The sequence below is a fragment of the Hyperoodon ampullatus genome (genome assembly GCF_949752795.1).
Source record: "Hyperoodon ampullatus genome assembly, chromosome: 19".
NCBI lineage: Eukaryota > Metazoa > Chordata > Mammalia > Artiodactyla > Ziphiidae > Hyperoodon > Hyperoodon ampullatus.
This window is the reverse complement of record NC_136932.1, coordinates 47,318,426-47,341,874: the sequence shown is the minus strand read 5'-3', so window position 1 is coordinate 47,341,874 and position 23,449 is coordinate 47,318,426. Positions and strand designations below refer to the sequence as shown.

General features: G+C 36.7%; 1 protein-coding gene across 1 annotated transcript in view; it reads right to left on the bottom strand.

The window, feature by feature from the left end:
• The window catches only part of NF1 (neurofibromin 1), a gene marked incomplete at both ends in the record, with an annotated part of 254,679 nt that overhangs the window by 1,812 nt on the left and 229,418 nt on the right, over positions 1-23,449 (bottom strand). Inside the window, 10 exons of the mRNA XM_079725195.1 lie at positions 9,610-9,826; positions 11,075-11,121; positions 11,475-11,617; positions 13,119-13,219; positions 13,377-13,507; positions 13,917-14,039; positions 17,302-17,459; positions 18,623-18,758; positions 19,767-19,898; positions 21,650-21,776. Of these exons, the coding sequence (XP_079581321.1) occupies positions 9,610-9,826; positions 11,075-11,121; positions 11,475-11,617; positions 13,119-13,219; positions 13,377-13,507; positions 13,917-14,039; positions 17,302-17,459; positions 18,623-18,758; positions 19,767-19,898; positions 21,650-21,776 (1,315 nt within the window). The remainder of the gene's footprint in view (positions 1-9,609; positions 9,827-11,074; positions 11,122-11,474; positions 11,618-13,118; positions 13,220-13,376; positions 13,508-13,916; positions 14,040-17,301; positions 17,460-18,622; positions 18,759-19,766; positions 19,899-21,649; positions 21,777-23,449) is intronic.

Sequence of the window (23,449 nt, the reverse complement as noted above, 5' to 3'; positions counted from 1 at the left end):
CATCATTAAAAATGTCAGCAACGCCTCTCCGGGAGGCAAGCATAGTGAACCCACTCTTGAATCTGTTCCAATCTAATCCTATGGGTAGAAAGCTAAACGGAAGAAAATACACTGTGATGTTCAAAGAACTTTTCTCTGGGTAGCAGAATTCTGGATGATTTTTATTCTCTTCTGCATATTTATTTGCATCTTCTCCAGAGCTATTTAAAAAAGAAATAACAAAATTGAAAGGAGACTGCTCATCATCCCTTGAATGCGCCTTGAACTCTGTAATATGTATTTGTGTAGCTCTTTCAATTGCCTTACCAATCTCTACAAGATAAAATGCAACCCGTATTTTTTCTCACCTGTTTCTTTCATGATGCATTCTCCTGTCTCTTGCCAGAACTATTTTCTCCCTCCCCTTTTTTCTGCCTGTTTTTATATGGCATTATATTTTGCCCATATTATCACAACTTGTGTATATGTCATATTTTCTCTACTAGAATAAAAGCATCTAGAAGGGCAAAGATCGTTTATCATTCATTTTTATTTTCCTGTAAGATCTAGTTGACGTCTTTTTCAACAAACACTGGTTGAACCGATGTTTCCATTTTTAAATGTGATGGCTGCAATTCAGAGCCAAAAAGCATGCAACCCCTGATCTCCAGTGGGGTGGCGCCATATTTTTATTGGAAAAGACAGTTTTTTTTAGCTTCTTCCATCTGAAGTGATCATGAACTTGTCTGAGTATTTGACTTTCCATTTCCTCAAATTTGCATGTGGCCTAAAAGTTCAAGTCCAATAGCTCCTTATCTAGGTTTATTTCCTCAATAGGAAATCAGAATCAGGCAAAACTAGAACTTTAAAGATAAGGGTTTGAAACAATCAGGGGATGGTCATCAGGAGGGACACAGTGTTGATGACTACTGGAGGGCCAGTGGCCCTCTGCCAGCAATCTTCCACTCTGGGGCTCTTTCTTGTGTGACCACCTTTGGTGCAGCCTTGCCACTGCTGGACTATGGCTCGTTCTGGGGGCGGGGGCAGAGCAGTCGTCACACTGCAAGGTGGCAAAGCTTCTATCTGAGGACAAGGGCCTGTTCAGTTTAATTCTTAAGAATTAAAATTATATAAATTATAATCAGAGTAAGTCACTAGGGTGAAGGTTTTTCTTCAAAGACATACTAAGAATATTCCATTTCCTGTTTTGTTAAGCAAGTAACCTTCAGACCTCGAAATAAAATTTTATTGGGTTGGCCAAAAGGTTCGTTTGGGTTTTTCTGTAACGTCTTACGGGGAAGCCCGAATGAACGTTTTGGCCACCTCAATAAATGTTAAGGGTAAGAGCAAGCAATAAAGTTTTATACATACTGTGACCTCAACTACATAAAGAAAAGAAATAGGAAGGAGATGCACCAAAATGTTAATAAACAGTGATTATCTTAAGAGTGGTGGGATTATAGGTGATTTTTTCTTCTATTTTTCTGAATTTTTAATTTTCTTCCCTAATGAGCCTGTGTTCCTTTTAATTAAAAATCTTAAAGTATCACTGACCTAGGACTGTCACTGATAACCCAAAACTTCAATGCTATGTGAGAGGCTGATGTCCCACTTTTACTCAATTTTCATCTCAATTCATTACCTGTTTTTGTGTATATGTTTTCTTCCTACTTAGTGACCCAACCCTACAAGTCACACACAGGTAAATGTGGCACGATGGTGATTCCTAAGTTCAGCTTCACAGCAAAGGTGTTTTATTTAAGGATCTAAGGAGAAACTGACATAAAAATCTTGGAGGTTTTTAAAAAAAGCATTATATTTATACCAAAAAATAGCACCTTGAAAGAAGCCAGGTTAGTATGAAACAGAATGATACCAGTATCCTGGTTTCTAAGCATAATTCTCACTTTTGAGAATTTTGGCAGCATTCTTCTTAACCCTCTGAAAATAAATCTAGAAACCTTTCTAGAATGTAGAGAAGGGTTTGGTCTCAACATTCTATAGGAAAAACTCTCAGATTATCAGCCTGACTGTCCAACTGGAGACAGATCCATCTTGCTTTGGTACATATACTATATTTTAAATTGGTGAGCAGACCTTGGTGCTGTGCTCCTGCTCATCAAGGCCGCTTGGAGGCTTTGCATCCTGGTCTCTCTTATGCCCCTAAGCACTGGCTTTCCCTTCTGACTCTCAGTGGGCACAGAAGCAGAAATCCATGAGGTGACAGAAATCCAAAGGCCACCACCCAAGTGAAATAAAGGTAAAAACCTCTGTGGTCCTGACTTGCTAGTTTAAATTCCTTTAGATATGCTGTGGTTAAGCATGCAGCCAGTTACAAACAACATGCAGGGCAGAAGAAGCTGAAGATTCTCTACAGCAGTGCATGAATAAGCACTGTGCTTCAGTGAATTGTGGTGGTTCCAGATAAAGCTAAAATCCTAAATAAAAAGTGTTATTGGCCAAAATTCAGTGAATTAAGAGGGGAAAAATTTATTAGATTACACTATAGTTAAATAACATATATAAATAACTTATATATCTATTATATGTCTATCTCCTCTGCTCAAACATTAGTTCCTTGAAGGCAGGTATCAGGGTTTATTTTGACAACTAGGGATATAGTTCCAGGCTGACAAATAATTTTTAAAAAGTCACCTATTTTTTTAAACACCAAAATGATTTCTCAAACTGGAACCTAATATTTTCATGAAATAATAAAAGGATCGAATCCCTTTTAGCTCTTGAGAAGCTGAGGAAAAATGGGTTAGGTGATTTGTGAGAAGTTATTCAACAAAAATGAAAGACATAATAATCCAAACCTCCCACCACCTGCACAAGGCGACAGTAAGTTCCCTGAATCTGCATTGCTTAGTTTATCACATATATCATATGGCAAACCTGTCAGAAAACTCTTAATGCATCTATGAGAAGGCAAAGCTGTCAGAAGGCTCATTTGTTACACATACAGTGAGGCACATCAGAAGACCCAGGTTCCAGTCTGTTTGGATCAGAACTCTTATTTGGTTTCAGTTCTTAATCTGGCAATTAAAAATAACAGTAAACGTGCCTATTTCAAAGTATTGTTAGAAGAATCAGATAGGCTAGGTGAAGACTTTTTGCACACAGATAATTACAGCATAAATTAAGATGTTCCTAATACCTGAAAAAAAAAAAAAGACCAAGTGAAGTACTGAAAGGAATTTTAGAACAAACGCAAAGGACTCGAATTTTATACCAGAATTTGTAAAATTACGGACACTAATGTAAATAAGCAAGAAATATGTCTTCTTAGAAGAAAATATAACTATAGCTTGTTCTTATGCTATAGTAATACATTGATGGGAACGTGTTAAATATATATTTAGAAAATTCATATTTTGAGCTAGATATACAAAAGAGTAACTATAAGAATTTTTAAAATATTTGTAACGGTCTTTCATCAATTGCTAACACCTCTTTTTCTATACAGGTCTAATCTTTCTGTATACTAATCACCGAAAAGTAAAAGAAAGAAAAGGCATCTTTTATAAATTAGACATAAGTGTATCACATTTTTTTCTTCTTAGTCCTTTGAGCTAACTAAGGACCACATTCCTTTCTTTTTAACACGGGTGACAGAGTGGACAGCCAGCATTAATTTCTATGGAAATGCTGGGGTTGGCTTTGTATCTATATTTGGGGAAAATAACTACTTCCTAAGCTAAAAACTCTTCCCCAAACCACATACCCTCCCTTCTCTATTAACTCTCCCTGGAGTTTCTTGTTAACCTGTCTGTGTTAGTCCAGGGCTGGGACTGCATCTTCAGTGTTCAGGGGGAGCATGAACAGCTCTTTCATCAAGACAAGTCTCAGCCCTGTGGCACCATAAGCATCCAGACCTTACAGTAATGGCCTTACAGATTCTTTAGGTGCCTGAACCAGACTCTGCTTACAGGGATTGGTGAATGAAGTCTCATGCCATGTGCCCAGGATGAGCGCAGGGTAAGCAGTATTTCGTGCAAAGATGACAAAAGTAAAGAGTACCTTGATGAGGCAACAGCTGCATGAAAACTGCTGATTTAGAGCAAGGTAGAGAAGCTTCACAGACACAGAATGGAAGAAAAAAACAAAAGTGAGTGATATCTGAAAGATTTTTAAAGGGTGAAATATGATTAGATACTGGATAATTATTATTTTCCTTGGTTTTCAGGAGGATTCTTGTTTTAATTAATGAACTCTGACCATTAATTTCCCAAACATTACAATCTCTAAATAAATGGCAGAACTTACAATTTTACAGATAGATGTGTTTTTACCACCTATATTAGAAGAAAGAATTTTAGTGTAAATCAAGAATTACAATAAAAAATGAAATGGAAAATTAGAAGAAATTACACCAAGCAATTGCTCAGTTTAAAATTATTTTTCTCCCTTAAATACGGGGTAATAACAAAGAAAAAAGAAGAAAAACGAAATCAAGAATATACCAAATAAAGGTCTGGGATATGGTAAGCAGTTCCCTAAAACATTAAAATTGTTTTGGAGATTTTAAGTAGTCTCAAAATAGAGGCCTCTAAGTTTCTTCTAAGAGGGAGACATTTTAAACCTGGTAAACACAGCAGAAGTGTAACTAAAGTCTACCCTTTGGAGAAATGGTTTTGATAAACTAACCTTTTCTGCACACAGCTGTCAGCACTACTGGGCTAGCTGATCCACCCAGCTTCCTGGGAGGGAGGTCTGCATTACAGAAGCAAAGTGACTGAATAACTGACAGGCCTGGACATAGCCCCAAAATAAAGTGAAAGAAGTGAATTTAAAATAAAGTTCAACTAAATAGGTCTTTGCTCTAAAAAATCCATACTCTAATACTAACAGTAAAATAAGGTGATCAAAGAAAAAAAATTAAAGTTTTTTTTTCCAAGTGAAAAAACATTTAAAATAGATCACAGGCTTATTTTTGTTAAAAAATTATAAAATATGTGACCTCACATATTTTTGAGGTCAAAAATACATTATAAAACTTTTGCCGTAATTATTACCTGATTTTTCCGAACAGATGTCCCTTTGAATGATCAGAATAGTGTACAGTACAAGGTACAACATAAATACAAAAGAGATCACGAAAGAGGGCAAAATAGTTATCTGTGTATACTTTGCCACTCTTACTGTTCTGAAATCTATTTGAGGGCAGGTCTCATGTCCTAGTAGCCCCCGCCACTCCCTTGGGTCTAACAGAGTCCCTTGCATGTAGTAAACACTGAATATCTGGGATAATTCAAGATAAAATCTGGATTTTGGGTTATTTTCTACAGAGCATTGTAGTATTAATCTCGTACCTAAAAATCAAGGAACTTGTGTACACAAAGAATTTGTTAAACAACATGACTCAGAAGGAAATAACAACTTTAGCTGAAACCGAATACTGAGATCCATAGGCAAAAACTGTCAAGTCTCTGGGGACCAGGGTCTCTCTCATCTTTAAATGTTTCAGAGTACCTAGTGTATACCTACAGAATAGGTGTTCGAATGTTTACTGAATTAAATTACAGTGTGAAAAATATTAAGAGGTCTCGGTAGAGTGTAAATTAAATTTTAATACATTGGAAATGAACCTATTTAATTTCTTTTTAATGAGTACTAAAATCCATATAATTCCATCTGGATTTTTATTTCTAGTATACTTGCTCCTTAATATCTAAAGAGGATACAGGAAGACTATTTGGAATGCATACTTGAAATGGTTATAAAGCACTCACAATATGGCTTTTAAAAAGGCTTCTTTGCTCATCCTGTAAGAGAGCCATTTATGGCTTGGCCTTAAGCACGAGAAAGTCCCATATATAACATTTTTAGTAGATAGGTTTTATTTTCTAGTTCTAATCCTGGTTCTTCAATTCATGTCCAGCTCAGCTACACTGGACCTAAGAATGGATCGCAATATCAAATTTGAAATATTCTTATCTATCAGAGAGTAAATATTATGGATTCTCTTCAAGATTCTCATAGTGGCATGTGGGAAAATCTGAAGAGACAAAGTTTTATGTCCATTTGGCTAAAAGGACCACAGTTAACACAATTTCATATGCACTGAACTCTGAGTACAGCCATTGGCTCCACTGATGCCAAGTCAGTTTCTACTAGGAGTGGGGTCAGAAGACAGTCATTTATGTAATTTTATATACAGAGTTATAAAACAATCCTTCTTGTGCTAAGGGGACAGACAAGTGGGCTATGATCATCTGTCATGAAGAATGGATTTTCAGAGACAACTGCTTTATGTAAATGACCGCTACTGCCTCAAAAGCTGGTGACTGATGAATTATCACCACAGTTTTTACCTAAGTAAGGTTTAGTGTTTCACGGGGGAGGGTGAAGGGGTTCATGAATTTCTTATCTAGCTGATTTGACAGCAGAGAATATTGGAGACCAAAAGAAGATACAGCTTAGTGGCTGATCTTGCTAAGTACCAAAGATCTAGAAAGCAAAGTCTTGCACTGACAGGGAAAGTTTGAAGCAAAGGCTTGAGCTATGTGCAGGTCAGCAACTTTTGCTTTTTGACATAAAGAAACAGAGCTTTCACCTGTTTAAAATTCAGTAGACTAGCGCAGGTTGATGTTGGGTAATTTGATGGCAAGCCACACTTATGCTCCATTTCAGGGAGTGACACAGGGCTTCTTTAAATGCTTCTGCTTAGGACTTGGCTGATGGAAGTGGAGACAGGGAAATATTCTGGTTTCTATACAACCAAATAGTGAAGCCAAAATACTGGAGTGAGTTATGAGTCTGGATTAGATTCATCACTTCTTTTAGCCCTTTGATATCAGCAAACTCAGATCCGCAAAGAATTGAGGAGATAGGGATGTCAGATTACAAGGAGCTAAAGATATAAAACAGCGTACCTACTTACAAAGTATTAACTCTTGTAAGAGGTATTCCCTAAGAGCAAATGACAAAAACACAATAATTAGGTAAATAAATAAATCAGGATCCTTTCATGGAGATGAGCCCACAGTTTAGAGATACAAATGGGTTTCATCGAAGAGTAAAGTTACTAATGAAAAGATAAACTCTTTCTCTAATAACATGTAGTAAAATAATCTGGTGAACCAAAGGACATACAATTTACAATTTAGAGACAGAAAAACACCGTTATTCTACTTAATTAATTGTATTACTTTTAAAGCTTCAGTTTCTTTTGAGAATAGTCAGAGGTTTCCAGGGTGTTATAATCTATTCAAGCAGCCATCTTTGGAGAACTACTGTAGGTGACACAGTAGGTTTAAAACTGTAACCAAAACCACAAATGCTATTCTTTGATTTCTCTAAACAATTCTAAATAAGAGGTTACAGAGTAGGACTACTTTTCTAAGCAAATGATATGGCTAATGTCCAATCAACACAGGACATGAACAGTTAATCAACTAGCAGAAGAACCTGTACTGGTACCTTTATTCTTAATCTGATTATTTTATTGTCTCCATCAGTGGGCAAAGATGGGCAGAAATACCCCTGACAATTAGTTTGGGTTAAAAAAAAAAGTCAATGTAAAAACAACTGAACATTTTGACAGCTTTAACATCACATTAGTAGCCCAAGAGGCAAAAGACTGGTCAAAATGAACCAAACTTTAAAAACAAGAGGATCAATATAGACGGTCTACGAATTTTCTACTTGTGATTAAGTTCAGTGGTTGACTAACCCAGATGATAGAGAGCTCTACAGAAGAAAAGGAGCAGTGGACTTAAGGTAAGGCAGACGGAAGTAATGAGACAGAAATAAATAAATGAAAGAAAAAGGGAAAGGCAGGGGAAGGGAAGGAAGAAAGATGACAGATACGGAAGGCAATGAACGTGGCAGAAAGAGCACTGGCCTTGGTTCTAGGTAAGAACTGTGTGATAAAGCAATTCACTTAGCTCTTCTAAACTCAGTCTCCCCTTCACATACAACATTGTGAGCCTAGAACTAAATTATCTCTACAGTAACCCCTAGCTCCAAAATGCTAAGATTTTATGGCGGGAGGCGGGGGGTAGTGGTGATGAGGGAAAGAATTCAGTGGCTGCAGTATCTAGAAGAAAGTAAACGTAAAGGTTTGCCCTGGCTTTTAACAGTTGAAATGCTGATAATGGGGCAAGATCATAGGCACACTCCAGTGCATAAGAATCACCTGGGTGTTTATTAAACACAGATTGCCGGCTGGGCCCCACTCTTGGAGTCTCTTGTGCAGGAGGTCTGGGGTGGGATTCTAGCGTTTGCATTTCTAATAAGCTCCTAAATGATGCTGAGGCTGCTGGTCTGGGACCACACTTGGAGAAACACTGTTCTAGGGAATAGGTGACAGAGGCCAAATAAACACAGTTATATGGGGAAAAAAAGTTGGCTAGATTTCTCTTATTTCTTGGCGGGGAGAAAACCTGACTAGGTGCAGTAAGGTGATTGATAAATAAATGCTGGATCAAACAATTTGTTTCCTCTGCTGACCAAGGCTTTGTTGTTGACCAAAGCTTAATAGATGAATATAGTTATTTAATATAATGGTTTATCATATGAATTGGGTATTAGATTTGCCAAGTTCTTCAGAACCTTCAAAACTATATATGTTTAAACATTCATGCAAAACTGAGATTATAAACTGGGAATTCTACTTACGGATCTTGAACGTCACAAAATAGTTATAATACATCATTTGGCTTTTTAAAAGAAAATCCACACTAACACTTAACTACGTCTAATATTGATAACTTTTCCTTATAGCATGAGGTGTTTCATAAGTAAACTTTTCAGATAATGAAACTTTAAACACAAAACCTTTTTAATTTTAACCATTTTAGAAAGATATCTTTCTGAATAGAATACATGACCACAATGGAAGCTTTCCTTCATTACCCACTGTCATCATAAATACACAATGGCATCAGTTCTGTAATGAATTGAATACACCTCCAGGGTTTGACCAGAGTCATAAGAAATCATCCGCTTTGTCACTGAATAAGCCCAGAGCTCTGTACGTTTGCCATTTCTGCCATCTTGTTTATCTCAGCCCCACCCGAGCTATTAGCTGTTATTTCTCAGTTTATCTGCCTCTTAGTTGCATGCTGAATGGGCATACTTTCCCCAGTTGGACCTAAGAGTGACTCCAGAGTCAGGAATACGCTTATGGGCTTTAAGATGTTATTTTTTTCAGCTGGCATTTTTGTCTGGTTGTTTATTTACTCCTAGATTTTCAGGTTGTTGCTGGCAGCAGGGAAAAGGGGCACTACTATATTTTGTATATTTTTGGGATACAGTATGCTCTATCAGAGACACAGAAACACTAGGGCAAGGTTAGTATATCTAGTAAGGGAATTATAAATCTGTTCACTTACAGGGTTATATACCTTAGGTTATACTCTTCCTGCCTAAACTCTAAAAACTTATCAACCTTGGAACACTATGTGAACACTCTAAACATTTCACTATCTTTGTATAACTGTTTGAAAGTAGACAGCTTTACAGAAACCAAAATTCAAATCAGCTACAAGGTAAAGAAGAAATGTAAGATGAATTTCATGATAAAAAGGAGCAAAATCTGCTATAAACTGGTAACAAGGGAATTCCTAATGTTGGTATAGTAATATTATTGCTCAAATTTATATAAAGATTGCATTTACTGACCTGGGGAATGCTGGGAAGTTGCAAGTGAGGTCATGGAATTAGAAAGGTTAAGGTTAGCAGTAATACTAAGCTGGCTCTGCACTGCAGGAGGATAAGGAGATGTGGGTGTCAGGAGGGACTCCTCACTGGTTTCTTCATCAATTCCAGGCAAATACGTGTCAATCAAGGCATCAAGAAACTTAACAATAAGCTCAGCATAGTCTGGGATTTGTGTTTGCTGTAATGGAAAATAGGACATTATTTTAGCTCTGTTCTTTTTTCTTTTTTTGTAACTCCCCCTTGAAGCCAAAAAAGATAAATTCAATTTTTGTTTTGGGCTTAATTTACTATTTTTCTTCCTTTGTACTACAGATCATTAAAAAAAAAGGGGGTGGAATCATATTTGTAGACTACCATGGGACTTACAACTGGGAGTTTTATTCAGCTAACACTTATAGCTTCCAGATGAACCTGTGATTACTGAAGGCCATGCACAAAGACTGAATTAATTCTGAGACAATCCAATCATCAGGAATGATGTCTAGTCTATTTTCCAAAACGAGAAAATGAGCAGAGCATCATTCCAGCTGCCATTTAGAGATTCAACTAACTAAATACTGCGAAGGGCTCGGAGGGTTACTGGCAATCAAACTACAAAAGTCCCCGCATGATATACTTATTTCTGTGACTTCAGGCCCCTTTTTTAAATGACAGCCTTTGCATATCAAGAGATATGCAGTAATAACTAAACAAAACAAAACTAAGTACTCAATTGTTAAAATTAGAACAAGGTTTATGCAATTCGTATTGATTTAGCACCCCTATCTCTAGAACACTGCACTAGGGGAAGAAAAAGAAGTCCTGCCTTCAAGGAACCTCAATCAATTTGGAGGGAGGCCATATACAGAGAGAATAATTAAACACACATTTATGAAGCACTATATCAACTAACGCCAATCAAAGAACAAACTGAATGGAGCAAATGAGGATATATTCAGGGAAGAGTGAATCTAATGCAACAGGTTGGAAGGAAAAATGTTTTCTTGAGGTAAATTTCTTTTTCATTATGTAATTTTTAAAAGTGAGGTTTAATTGACATATAACATTATATTAAATTCAGGTCATGAGGTAGATTTTAAACATACGTAATGCTCCTTCCTAATCACAAGATACCTAAATGTGTGCATTAAGATCATCAACTACATGAGGGACCGAGGGCAGAAAGTTTACAGAGGTTTATCATACGTTTCTGAAAAGTCAAGCATAAATTAAATTGAATTTTTTTTTTTTTTTTGGTAAAAGCTAGTATATAAACATATTAAAGGTGCTGCCTCTTAGAAAGAATCGTGTGGTAGAAAACTTTTAATAAAAATAACGTATGTGTTTTTTGTGAATCATTCTGGTTTTCAACATATTGTCTTAAAGCAGGCACAGTAATATAAATAAAACTTTCATTTTGTCAATAGAGAAAAAGATATTTTCTTACCTTTGAAAAGGGTCCTGCAAACCGCCATAGGCCATTAAAACCAAAACCTGCAACAAATCAAATGTTACTCTTATAGCAAGCATGACACTCTTTCAGTCTTAACAGAAATTATATAGTTGATGATATATAAAACCCACACACACAGTGAAAACATTTTTTTTTAGAATGAGTGTCAAAGTAGACTAAAACTCGCTGAAAATATACCCAGTATAAAACCATATTTTAGTTAAAAAGTTGTCAACCACTTATTGTACTGAACACATAATTAAAAGTCAGAAAATGGCATGTTAGAGAGGTGTGAACAAGCCTATTCCTCATAAGGAATTCTTCAGCCAGTGCATCCTTTAATAGCACACGTTTGAAGTTCATCAACCATCCTCCTCCCGATACGTTTATTTACTTTGCAGGTAAGACGTTTGGTACTGTGGTGGGGATTCTTCATGGTACACCACACTTTGCACAATCCCATGGATTGGATTTAACAAATTTGGATCTTGGCACAATGACAACAGGGTGTTGATCTTAGAGTCCAACAAATTGTGCCTAAAAAAATAAAAGTCAACAGAGGAACATTTTAAAGGAAAATTAAATGAAAATATATACTGGAAAATATTTTTCCCTAGAACAGTATGATAAAAATGAAGGGTGATGAGTGGTTTTCCAATTTTTCTCTAATGAACGTGTGTATTTGCTTTTTTGTTTTGTCTTTTGTGTTTAAGTCGTTAGGAAAATATGGTAAAAGCACCTAACTAGCACTGTCATACAACCATGCTTAACTATATATGGTGACTATTTGCTCAAGACAAGGTTGGTTTCTGTCTGCCACTCAGCATGCTTTAGAACCATCTCTTTCTGCTGATTATTGATATGTACCCAGGAGTTAAAACTAAATTTAATATTAATCAGTGTTTAATAAATGCTGAATCAGATCGAATGAGGAAAGCAAAATTAGCTTGGAGGGGGTGGAATGTATGATCAAATTCAAACTTCTGAGGAAATTAACTATTTCTAACCCAGCTATACCCCATTAATAAAAATAACCAAGGGGCTTCCCTGGTGACGCAGTGGTTGAGAGTCTGCCTGCTGATGCAGGGGACACGGGTTCGTGCCCCGGTCTGGGAAGATCCCACATGCCGCGGAGCGGCTGGGCCCGTGAGCCATGGCCGCTGAGCCTGCGTGTCTGGAGCCTGTGCTCCGCAATGGGAGAGGCCACAGCAGTGAGAGGCCTGCGTACCGCAAAAAAAAAAAACAAAAAAAAAAAACCAAGAGCCAAGTATATAAAATTCTGAAATTTATAAATAAGATTAAACAAAAACAAAGAAATAATGATACTACACAGAAGGCCTAGATTAGGAATAGAGTTTCCCAAGTTTCTTTGGGTTATTTAGATTTGAACACTTTGAGGCTAATATGATTTTAGCCCTTAAGAGAGAATAAAATTCATCTCCTAAATAAGAAGTCAATTTTGTTTTCACTCAGCTGTGGATTAAAAACAAAAGCTTTACCGAAAAAGAAAACAGAACAGGTATGCTGATTTAAATATAGCAATCTAACAGCTTTCTCCTAAGTGAGGAAATAAACAATGCTCATCACAATGAAAAATGTAAGAAAATCACAAGATAAAAAAATGTTTTTCCCACTCTGACAAGTACAGGTTTCTGGTAACTGACTACACCGCTGAACTGAATGAATAAGCATTTTCAAAACTCCAATGGAAAACTGATGAATTCATAAAAGTGCTAACAAAAGATCAAGATGAAAAAAAATTAATTACATGGGACTGAGTGAACTGATGAGGATGATTATAATTTTTGTGACTTTCTGTTTGAATTAAAAAAAAAAATGCTTTTCCCGATCGACAGGCCAAATCTAGTCCTAGGTCCCATTAAACCCACTGTCTCTAAGCTAAAAATCACTATCACACTACTTCACGTTCCCCTCTCCACAACCAGTGAACACTACTGGGTGATACTTTTCCTAAGCTTTTATAAAACATTTGACTTCAAGACAGATACAAAAGTTAAACACAAGTGGAGATACTTACACAACAGGAAAAACTTTGGGGAAAACAACACTAGCTTCTGCTAAGTATTCATAAAGAATTCGTTGATCAAACTCATCCGTGGTGTATTTCACCAGCGTAGCCTGCAAAAAAGTAAGCAAAAAAAATTTTATTTTGTGGCTGAATTGTTACCTGTTTCGGTGAGAAGCAGAATATGGCCTTCCTTTCATGTTTTTAATATTTAAGGGCCTTCTAAGAGTAGACTGGAAAAAAAACCCCACAAAAAGCAAAAAGTATTACCAGAACAGTAAGAAGAAGTGCTTGGATCTTCGGATCAGTAAGTACTTCTTCATCTAAGAGAACATTTGATTCAGACACTGAAACTTTACGTAAATGTGGGTGCTGTTGTGATGAGGAAATCCTTTGAGTTTCTGTGGTAAGATATGGATTAACACAATCAGGTATATTAATCAAATATAACACACTAGATACTACTTCACCTAACAGATTTTAATGTCACTTCTAAAATTCGATAGCTTTTTAATAGACACTTAAAATATCAACATAAATATAATACAAAATTACTATTCACCTATATAAAAGTTCTGGCTAGCTGTATACAATGTTGTATATCATATGTATGCTTACTTTCTACACAGGTTTCAGGATATCTGTCATTTTAAGGACTGTATAGCTTGTCTTTGTCTTTTGAAAAAGAGCAAATGTTTCTATATTTTATCCTAATGATACTAAGAAATGGCTGGAAAGCAAATATGGCTTTAATGTACTCTCCCTCCTTACTTTCAATGATCTAGATTAATTATTAACTTTGTTTCTCACCCATTTCATAATCAGTTTCTGCTACTCTCCTCATTTTGGGGGGTGTTGTGATCCCTGATTCCATTTCTTGCCTTTTAGGAGCCTTTGTGTCTGATATCAAGTGATCAAAACTTTTCCTTGTTCCTATAAACAAAAGTTACAGAATATGGAAGTTCATTAACCACAGTGTCTGTGAATAGGAATATACTAAAAAGAAAATGTTTGGGCATAAAGTGTTTAAGTTTTCACTTAAGGACCCAAAGAAAGCTCAAACATATCCCTGGGGCAGAGTTCCTCTCCTTTCCTGTTTTTTTCCATCTTCTCAAGGAATTTTGGCCACACAGCTGTTCTGTTTCAGGACAGGATGTGCCTTATTGGTCCAAATTAAATTGAGATTACATGCACTACACTGGAGGTAAACCAAACTCCACCAACAAGTACAATATTTGATAATAAATACAGAGATATGTGCTGTTTAGTAGCAAAGATCAACTATGTCTGAACAGCCTTTTTTCAATTTAAGGCATTCTGCTGGTGCCAAGAATGAGTCATTAACCTATGAAGAATTTCTAAAAGTAGACAAAATCAAAGTTTGATTTTACTTCTTCAGGCTTTGAAAAAAGGATGTGCATGCCTCAAAGTACTAAATAATAGATACACTGGGAGATGCTTCAAAAATAGCAAGCAGTACCATTTCCCACTTGGCTTTGAGTTTCTCTAATCATGTATTATACCAATGTTAAATACCTTTCTCTTAAAGTAAAAGTATTGAAACTGGATTATTTGGAACTTATATATTTCTGTTCTTTATATTCCAAGAACTTCTCTTATTTTTCTTGGTACAGCTCTAAGAGCAAATCTGGAATACTTCTGACAGTATTATTTTTTAAAAGCCAGAACTGAAGCCACTATAATTACATATGACAATTGAACACTTGAGAAATTTAATGTTCTGTTAACCTCAAGTTTTAATACTAATAATTATTCACAATAGTCATAAAAATCAAGGTCAAATAATTTAACAGCCCAAAAGAATCTAGTCCAACCCCTTCATTTCCTGTACCTGTAAACTGAGGAAGCCATGAGCAGTTAAGAGATTAGCCTGAAGTCGCAAGCCTAGGCATCCAGTTAGTGACCAGACTTAAAATATCAAATTTCCTAAAAACCAATTCGTGCTTTCATACTGCATGAGATCAGGACACCACTCTCTACGTTTAGTTTTCTTACTTTCCTCATTCTTCCTTTTTTACTTTACACTCTGCATTCTTCCTGGGAGATCTCCTTCCACTCCCATAGCTTCAGCGGTCTAACGAACTAATCAATTCTAAATGTGCCACTTGTCCACTTCTCTCTTCCTCAACTCCAGATGTATGTTTTCATTTATCTCTTACATATACACGCCAAGAATCCTGAAGGGATCTCAAATATAATACCAACCAACCTAAATTTATCTTGTACTATAAATATATTAGTCTTGATCTCTGTGAATGGAATCACAATCCAGCCAGGTTTTGAAGCCAGAAATTTCTGACATCCTTCACTGCCTTCTCCCTCCCCACCTGGCCCAAACAGTCAGGCACTAAGTCCCACACCTGATTCCTTTTCTCCACTGTCCCACTGCTCCTGCCTTAGTGCAGGCCTACAGCATTTTTTGCTTGGACTGCTGTAACGATCTCTTAAATGATTCCCTTGTGAAAAAACTCTTCCTATTTCTCCATATTGTAGCCAAAAACCTTTCCTAAGAATAACATTTTGTAACGTCTCTCCCCTACTTAAAGATCCCTGCTGGATACATGATAAGGCTAAATCTCTTAACATGGCACAAAGTCTCCCACAAACTAGTTGCAATTCTTCTCTAGCCTCATTTCGTACCCAAGTGCTTTTCCTGACTTTGCTTTATTCATGCTATTTCCCCCCTCTCTTGAATACATGCCTTCCTTACCCTGTGCCTACCGGGCAAGCATGTATTAAAATTTCAAGATCCGGTTCAAATGTTACCTCCTCTCTGTAGCTTTTCCTAATTTCCTTACTTTAATGGCACCTGGGGATGCTGTTGCAATTGCCTGATTATAAGTCTTAGCCACCAAACTATGAGCTCCTCCAGGGCAAAGACTATAACTTTTTCGTCTATCACATGGGTTGAATGAATTCAATATTGCATTTTTCTCTGAAGTTAGTTTTTCATTTACAACTTCCTTGGCATGAAAACTCAGAATCACAAAACACAAAGTAACCAGGAAACTCGTAGAACATTATTTATGGAAAAGTATAAAGAGAAAGGAACTCAAACAAAAGATAACAGTCCTTGGGACTTCCCTAATGGCGCAGTGGTTAAGAATCCGCTTGCCAACGCAGGGGACACGGGTTCGAGCCCTGGTCCAGGAAGATCCCACATGCTGCGGAGCAACTAAGCCCGTGTGCCAGAACTACTGAGCCCATGTGCTGCAACTACTGAAGCCCGCGCGCCTAGAGCCTGTGCTCCGCAACAAGAGAAGCCACTGCAATGAGAAGCCTGTGCACAGCAACGAAGAGTAGCCCCCGCTCACCACAACTAGAGAAAGCCCGCGTGCAGCAACAAAGACCCAATGCAGCCAAAAGTAAATAAATAAATAAAATAAATAAACAAAAGATAACAGTCCTATGTGACTAGTAATAGTGATGAACATTCATGGCTTCAACTTCTCTCATGGTTTATTGGCAGGTTATTTATTTTATACTTCTTTAGCCAAAGTTGTGTAAGAGCACCTTTGCATTCAATCTGTGGTGAGGTGGGATCAGTGGGCTCTCTCATTATTTACTTCAGTTTTTGAAAAGGGAGAAAGGGTCTCACAGCATTTCAGGTATATTTCTCACGGTCAAATGTTGATATAACCGAGCAATGTTAACTTCCAAGAACCCTATCTTCTTGCAGTAATAAAAAAAATACAGTAATCAAAAACTCTTACCTTTTTGTCTTTTTAAAGAAAAGATGGCAAATAGTATTATTATAGCTTCATAGCATATTGATGTATCCTGTCCTCAGAGGGTAATTCTGGGAAATATATTGTTCAAGGCCCTGCATCTGAATGCTGCAAGGCTCTTCCTTTTCTGTGAGTATCTAATGTCTCTCCGACTCCCATTTCCCTTCTGCCTGGCCAAGGCAGAATCAAACAAGTAGAGCCACACTATTTAGTCTAAGAATCCCCCCAAAACTGTTTCAAGATCTCATTCTCATTCCTCTATCTTAACTGATATGGCTTAACTGATCTATCAAACTCTCTCATAATTGGCATCAAAAACTTTGCTACATCAAAAACAGGAGATTTTGATAATCTTGAACAGCTTCAAATAATTTTCCAGGAGTGAAAGTATCTGACCATTTTTGAAAAGAATTCTAAAACTTTCTACATAATTTAGATAAACTAACCAAGCAACTTCTTCGTGTTGGCCTGAGAAGGCTGCCCCATGTCCAAACTCATGGATTTCCTGGCTCGGGGACTGGTCTGGCCCGCAGGTGGATAGCTGGCTGCAAGGTATCCTTCAGAACCTTTGGGAGAGGACCATGGCTGATTCTCCTTTAGTGTCCTGAGAGATGAAAACAATTGAGAAGAATCAATAAACATGATGACAAATACGACCACTGCTGGTCCTTCTAATTGGCTACTGTACTTCCCAATGGCAGCGATCAAGTAATTTTAAAACTGTACTGTAAAGCTCACTCTTTAGGGTACAAACTCTTAATCTATCCCCAGGAAGTATCCACTTTCTTGCCATGACATCTGATACACAGTAGGTACTCAACAAATGCTCAACTGAACTGTACTGCATTGATTTTTTAATCAGGGAGAATCAAGTCTAAATAAGCAATTGTATCCCTGGTTTAAAAACCAAGGGGGAACACAGTCAAACTCACTTTCTCCTTCTCATAACAAAAAAGGGCATATCTCAAAGAAATATGATCATAGGAATGACTGAAGAGTAAGACTACTGAAAGCCAAGTATGCCTGGAAAGCTTTTGCATACATTGTTAACATCTCAGCTGGAAATTGCTGAGGGTTTTTTATCAAAAAGCGGGATGCTGATAAATTTAATGATATAAGCACTACAAATACAAGATTATTTTCCCATGTTCAACACTGTACCTAAAACTTAAAGGTATCTTTGTTTAATTGAAAATATAAAAAAACTCCAAATGATGCTATTTTCATGTAATTTCTCTATGTTTTAGTGAAAAATATACCACTCAAAGCAACATACAACAGGATATACTTTGATTATCTTAACATCTAAATCTGTACTATAGAAAACTTTTTAGTAACTTTAGTGTGATATGAGTAAATACAATAAATATGTTGGCATGTGTATCTTTTAAACAAATCTGTATAGCTTAGTTTTCTATCATTAAGCATGTAATGTTGCTTATATTTCACATTAGGTTTTCCTAGGCCTTTTCCTGCAATCCGATACTTTCAAGATCATCTCTTTTCATTATTCAACTGATTTGTGCTTAAAAAGAGGCAAACTAATGTTAACTAATTAGCACAATTAGATTAGAAGAACTTTCCTTCAACTAACACACATAAAATACTGTACATTTATAAAATGAGTTTTGATTTACACACTCTTCCTAGGTTATCTTTAGAGTCCCTTCTATATTACCTTCTGGATTACTCTGCCCGCTTGCCTCCATTGGCATGGAATATTGAAACCTGATTGTAATTATCTAATTGTGGGAGACGTCCATTTACCTATAGCTAGGGTCACCATGATGAATGGGATATGTATCCATAGGAATATTTTCCATTGAAATATCAGTAAGAAGAAGAGACTTTCTATGTTTTAGGCTACAGCGACTTCGAACCTCCTCAGACACTGTAAGTAAAGCTAAAAGGAAAAAGAAGGAAGATTTAAAAATTTAATAAATCACAAGTGTGACTTAAATTAGGATATACTTCTTACAACCTCCTGAAGAGAATAATAGCTATTAAACATGAGAGTATGACGTTTAAAGATATAAAACACTTAGGACAGACTTGTTTATGTTAAAGCGTTTACAGTCTGTTTTGGAAGACTGCATGTAAACATGAAACTTACAAAGAGATTTAAAGAGCACCTTATATTAGTCAAGTGCTTTAATAAACACTGGACCTCAACAAACACAAAAGGTAGGCAGGGCAGGACTATAAGGTCCATTTCTTAGATAAAGAAAAATACTCTGAAACGTTAAATGATTTGCCCAAGGTCAAATAATTCCAACAAAAAAGGTGCCACAAACTGAAGTCTGCTAAACTGGGAATCAGCACTTTCCAACAAACAACGATGTTCAAGAATTGTGTTATATACAAGTGCTAAGTGTTGTTGAGAGGAGAAACACAAATCAGGTAAGAGCGGATAGGGATGGTATAATGGAATGGTGGGGATGGGCAGACAGTCTAGGTAAAACAAACAGCATCAGAAATGAATATTAAAGAAGCATAAAGGCACTTCTAGGAGATGGCAAGTAGATTAGCTTCAAATAGCCCATCCATTTGGAGAGGTGATAAACAATGAAGCCTATGAAATTAGAGAACGGGGACAGAATCAGGAGGGCTGCTTAAGGGCCCAGGACGCTAGGCTGAGGCTTTTAGATTTTACGACAGACAACAGGGAGCCACGTGGTGTCTTGAACCAAAGGTGACTAAGGGAACACACTTCACATATTAATGCAAATTCTTTTATAAGGAAAAATGTCTTGGCAAAACTTTCCAAATTTTAACCAATGCCACAGGACTGAACTGTGAACTCTTTACCCTGCCAAGCAACCAGCAGAAGGACCCAGACGTGTCTGTACCTTTTTCATGGTCCTTAGATATAGCTGTGGTAAGATTAATTTTGTCTATTTTGTGTTTTTACCTGCCAGGTAAGCCACGCTCTGTGTATTCACCTCAAATTTGTCACAATTTCTATGTTTATTAACCAGAGTTAGTAGTGTATGCAAAATTCTGACTGTTCTTGCAACAATGGCAGGTGAAGGATGCCTGTATCCTACAAAAAATAAAAACAAACAAGAAGTTAATTCATTCTTTCAACAAGTATCTGTTGAATTCTTATTCTGTGACTAGCAACTTTGCAAGGAAAGGAAGTATGTAAGGGGAATAGCCATTTGGGAAGGTAAAATATATACATATGTTAATAGTTAATTAATTACATATAGGATTAAAATGTATAGAAAAGAATAATGTTCCCTGGAACTCAAAGGTACCTCAGGGAGAGGAAAATTAGAAGATGATGGTGTTTCAGATCTTCTATTCCCTAAAGCAGCACAAGGAATTTTTTAAAACCTATTTAGTGTAGTTTGCCTTAAGATATGCTTTGAAAATAGGGTTCTATCACTTAAATTTTTTATTTTTTTTTTGCGGTACACGGGCCTCTCACTGTTGTGGCCTCTCCTGTTGAGGAGCACAGGCTCCGGACGCGCAGGCTCAGCGGCCATGGCTCATGGGCCCAGCCGCTCCGCGGCATGTGGGATCTTCCCAGACCGGGGCACGAACCCGTGTCCCCTGCATTGGCAGGCGGACTCTCAACCACTGCGCCACCAGGGAAGCCCTTAAATTTTTTTTTTAATTAAAGAAAAAAGCCTTATGATATAGGGAGTATAAGCTCTCAGAGCCCAAAGAATCCGGTTGATTAGAGGGTAAGCTTGATCTCTGGACAACTTTTAATCACTAATGCTACTCCATTTAAAATAGGGGATTTGTACATTAAAAATATTTGGTATTCTTTTAGAAATACAGAACAAACAAGCATTTTATCAGCCTAGTTGCAATCCATCTTCTTGGTATCCTATAGTAAATGTAGTATCTTTTGAGCAATGCCTATTCACTTTAGAGATTAAAACTGTCAATATTTTTTGCAGAAATTTCATAAGGTGGTGAAATCAAATGTATACATTCACAATGGTAGGTGTATATATATATTTGGTGAAAAACTGGGGGAACCTCTATGATCCCTCAAGCTTAACAATCATTTAAATTGATACAAAACTGCAGATTCAAGCTCTAGTTTGAGTCTCTAATTCTGGCCAAATCTAAAGCCAGCAATTCATGCCAGCTCCTTATCCCAGGCCATACTTTACACTATTTTTGCTTCTGACTCACCCCATTTGCCGTTCCTGTTAACTGCAGTCTTGGGCCATGACTGCCCCACATTGATAAACCAAAACTAACACTCAGCAAAGTCACCAGTAGGGAGTAAAGTCAGGTGAGGGAGTGAACAAGCTAGCTCTGAGGAAGAGCTGGAGGTCGCTGCTATAAGCAGTACAGAAACGTGGAGGTGGGAGGATGGGGCACCAGAAGGGTGAGGGTCTATGGTATGTGATAATCGGATTGATCAACAGTAAATTAGTAACAAGTTAAGAAAATCTGCGGTCAAATCCCTAACATAACATTTTCTAACATGAGTTACTCAAATAACATTTATTGATTTGCAGTCTATCTTATTTTGATAATCAAAACGATACTTATCAATAAGTAGCATTAATAAAACAGCTATTAGAAAGTTCAGTACTTAGAAATTTTATAAGAATCAACTCCTTTGCTTTTTAAAGGAAATTTGATATGTGATGTGGAAATTAGGCTCTATTAAAATATATACTGAACAAAACATAACGCAGTAAGACATACAGTTGTGTTTAAAGTGAGACACATGAGCCAAATTATTTCAAGCACTCAATCATTTCAGTTACTTCTGGCTTCTCGACACCATTTCATAAAAATATTCTGACATAAGGCCTCTACCTTTTAAGAGGTGTCCAACCAATGCGAAGTTAAAGTTAGAGTTGAAATTGAGTCCAACAAAATGATCCATTTGTTTGCAGTGCCATTCCAGAGGATTCCGGATCGCCATGAATACTTCCTCTGGACTCTATTAAAAAATAATCATGAGATGGTTGACGGGGTCCACACAGGAAGGATCACTTATTGGTTTTTGTTTGTGTTCAACAGCTGTGACAAGGTAAATACTCCTTTCAGGTTGAGAGAAATTATTTTCAGGTGACTACAGAAAACCACAGAACATTTAAGGTACTGCAAATAAATTCGTGCAAGATAGTTAAGCATATAAATAATAAGGTGATGGAAGATAAAACAGCTTTGATTTACAATGCAAGGTAAGTGACTGTCAATTTATATCCTGGTGACTTTTTAAAAACTAAAAGTATTGTTATTTTAAATAAGACCATGCACTGAACTGTAGCTGGCACTTTGTGTACTATGATGACTGGAAATTCAAGAGAATGAAGAGAGTTCATATTTACTGAGTGCCTGCTGTATACAAGTATTAGATACATTATTGCATTGAAACCTTAAAGCAATTCTATGTAATAGGTATTAGCTCCACTTTACAGACTGACAGATTCATTCATTCATTCTTTTACTTATCAAATACTCATTATATGTTTTTGATGTGCCAGGCATGGTTCTAGGCTCTGCAAGTACGTCAGTGAGCTAAACAGACAAAAACTACTCGCCCTGGTGGATGTGACATTCTAGTGTGGGAAAACAAGGAAATTGAAACTCAAAAATGCTGTGTAACTTGACCTCTAAATTAAGATTTTTTAAAAATTGGGGTATAGTTGCTTTACAGTGTTTTAGTTTCTGCTGTACAAGGAAGTGAATCAGATATATGTATACATATATCCCCTCCCTCTTGGACTTCCCCACCCCCACCCCCATCCCACCCATCTACGTCGAAACAGAGCACGGAGCTGAGGTCCCTGCACTATACAGCAGGTTCCCACCAGTTATCCGTTTTACACATGGCAGTGCACATATGTCAATGTTTCCTAAAGTGTGGTACCAGGAACACCTGCTTTAAAGTCACTGATGATGCTTGTTTAAAGGTGGAAAGTACTGGGTTCCATCTCAGAATCATGAGAGGTGATAAGGACCGGGAATTTGCATTTTTAAAAAAAGAAGCCCTGTGATTTCCTTATGCACAGAGATTCTTTTAAAGCAAAAACTGAAGGTATTTAGGGTCATGTTCAGGTCTATCTAGATTTCTATCTCAAAGAAAGAAAAGCATGAGTCTATAAAATAAATGTAGGGAGATGTTTCGAGCATTTTTTATAATAGAAAAGATGAAAGACAAATCAAATGTTCATCAATGGGCAAATGGTTGAATAAATTGTGCTTCATGCATACTTTAAAATACTCTGCAGCCATGAGAAAGAATTATACACACACACACACACAAATGTATATATATACACACACACATTTATGTGTGTGTGTACAATATATACATGCTTAGAAAGCCGTTCACTTTATATTGTTAAATAAAAAACCAAATTGCAGAATATCATATAAATATTACATAAAGTATTAACCTACTATATGTTCAATTTATGTATATATATTTTCAGCTTTACTGAGGTATAACTGACAAATAAAATTGTAAGATATTTAAAGTGTGCAATGTGATGATTTGAACGATGAATATATATCCTTTCACATACACATTGTGAAAGGATTCCCCGCATTAAGTTAATAAACACATCCATCACCTCACATATTTATATCCCATCCCCCTTTTTGGTA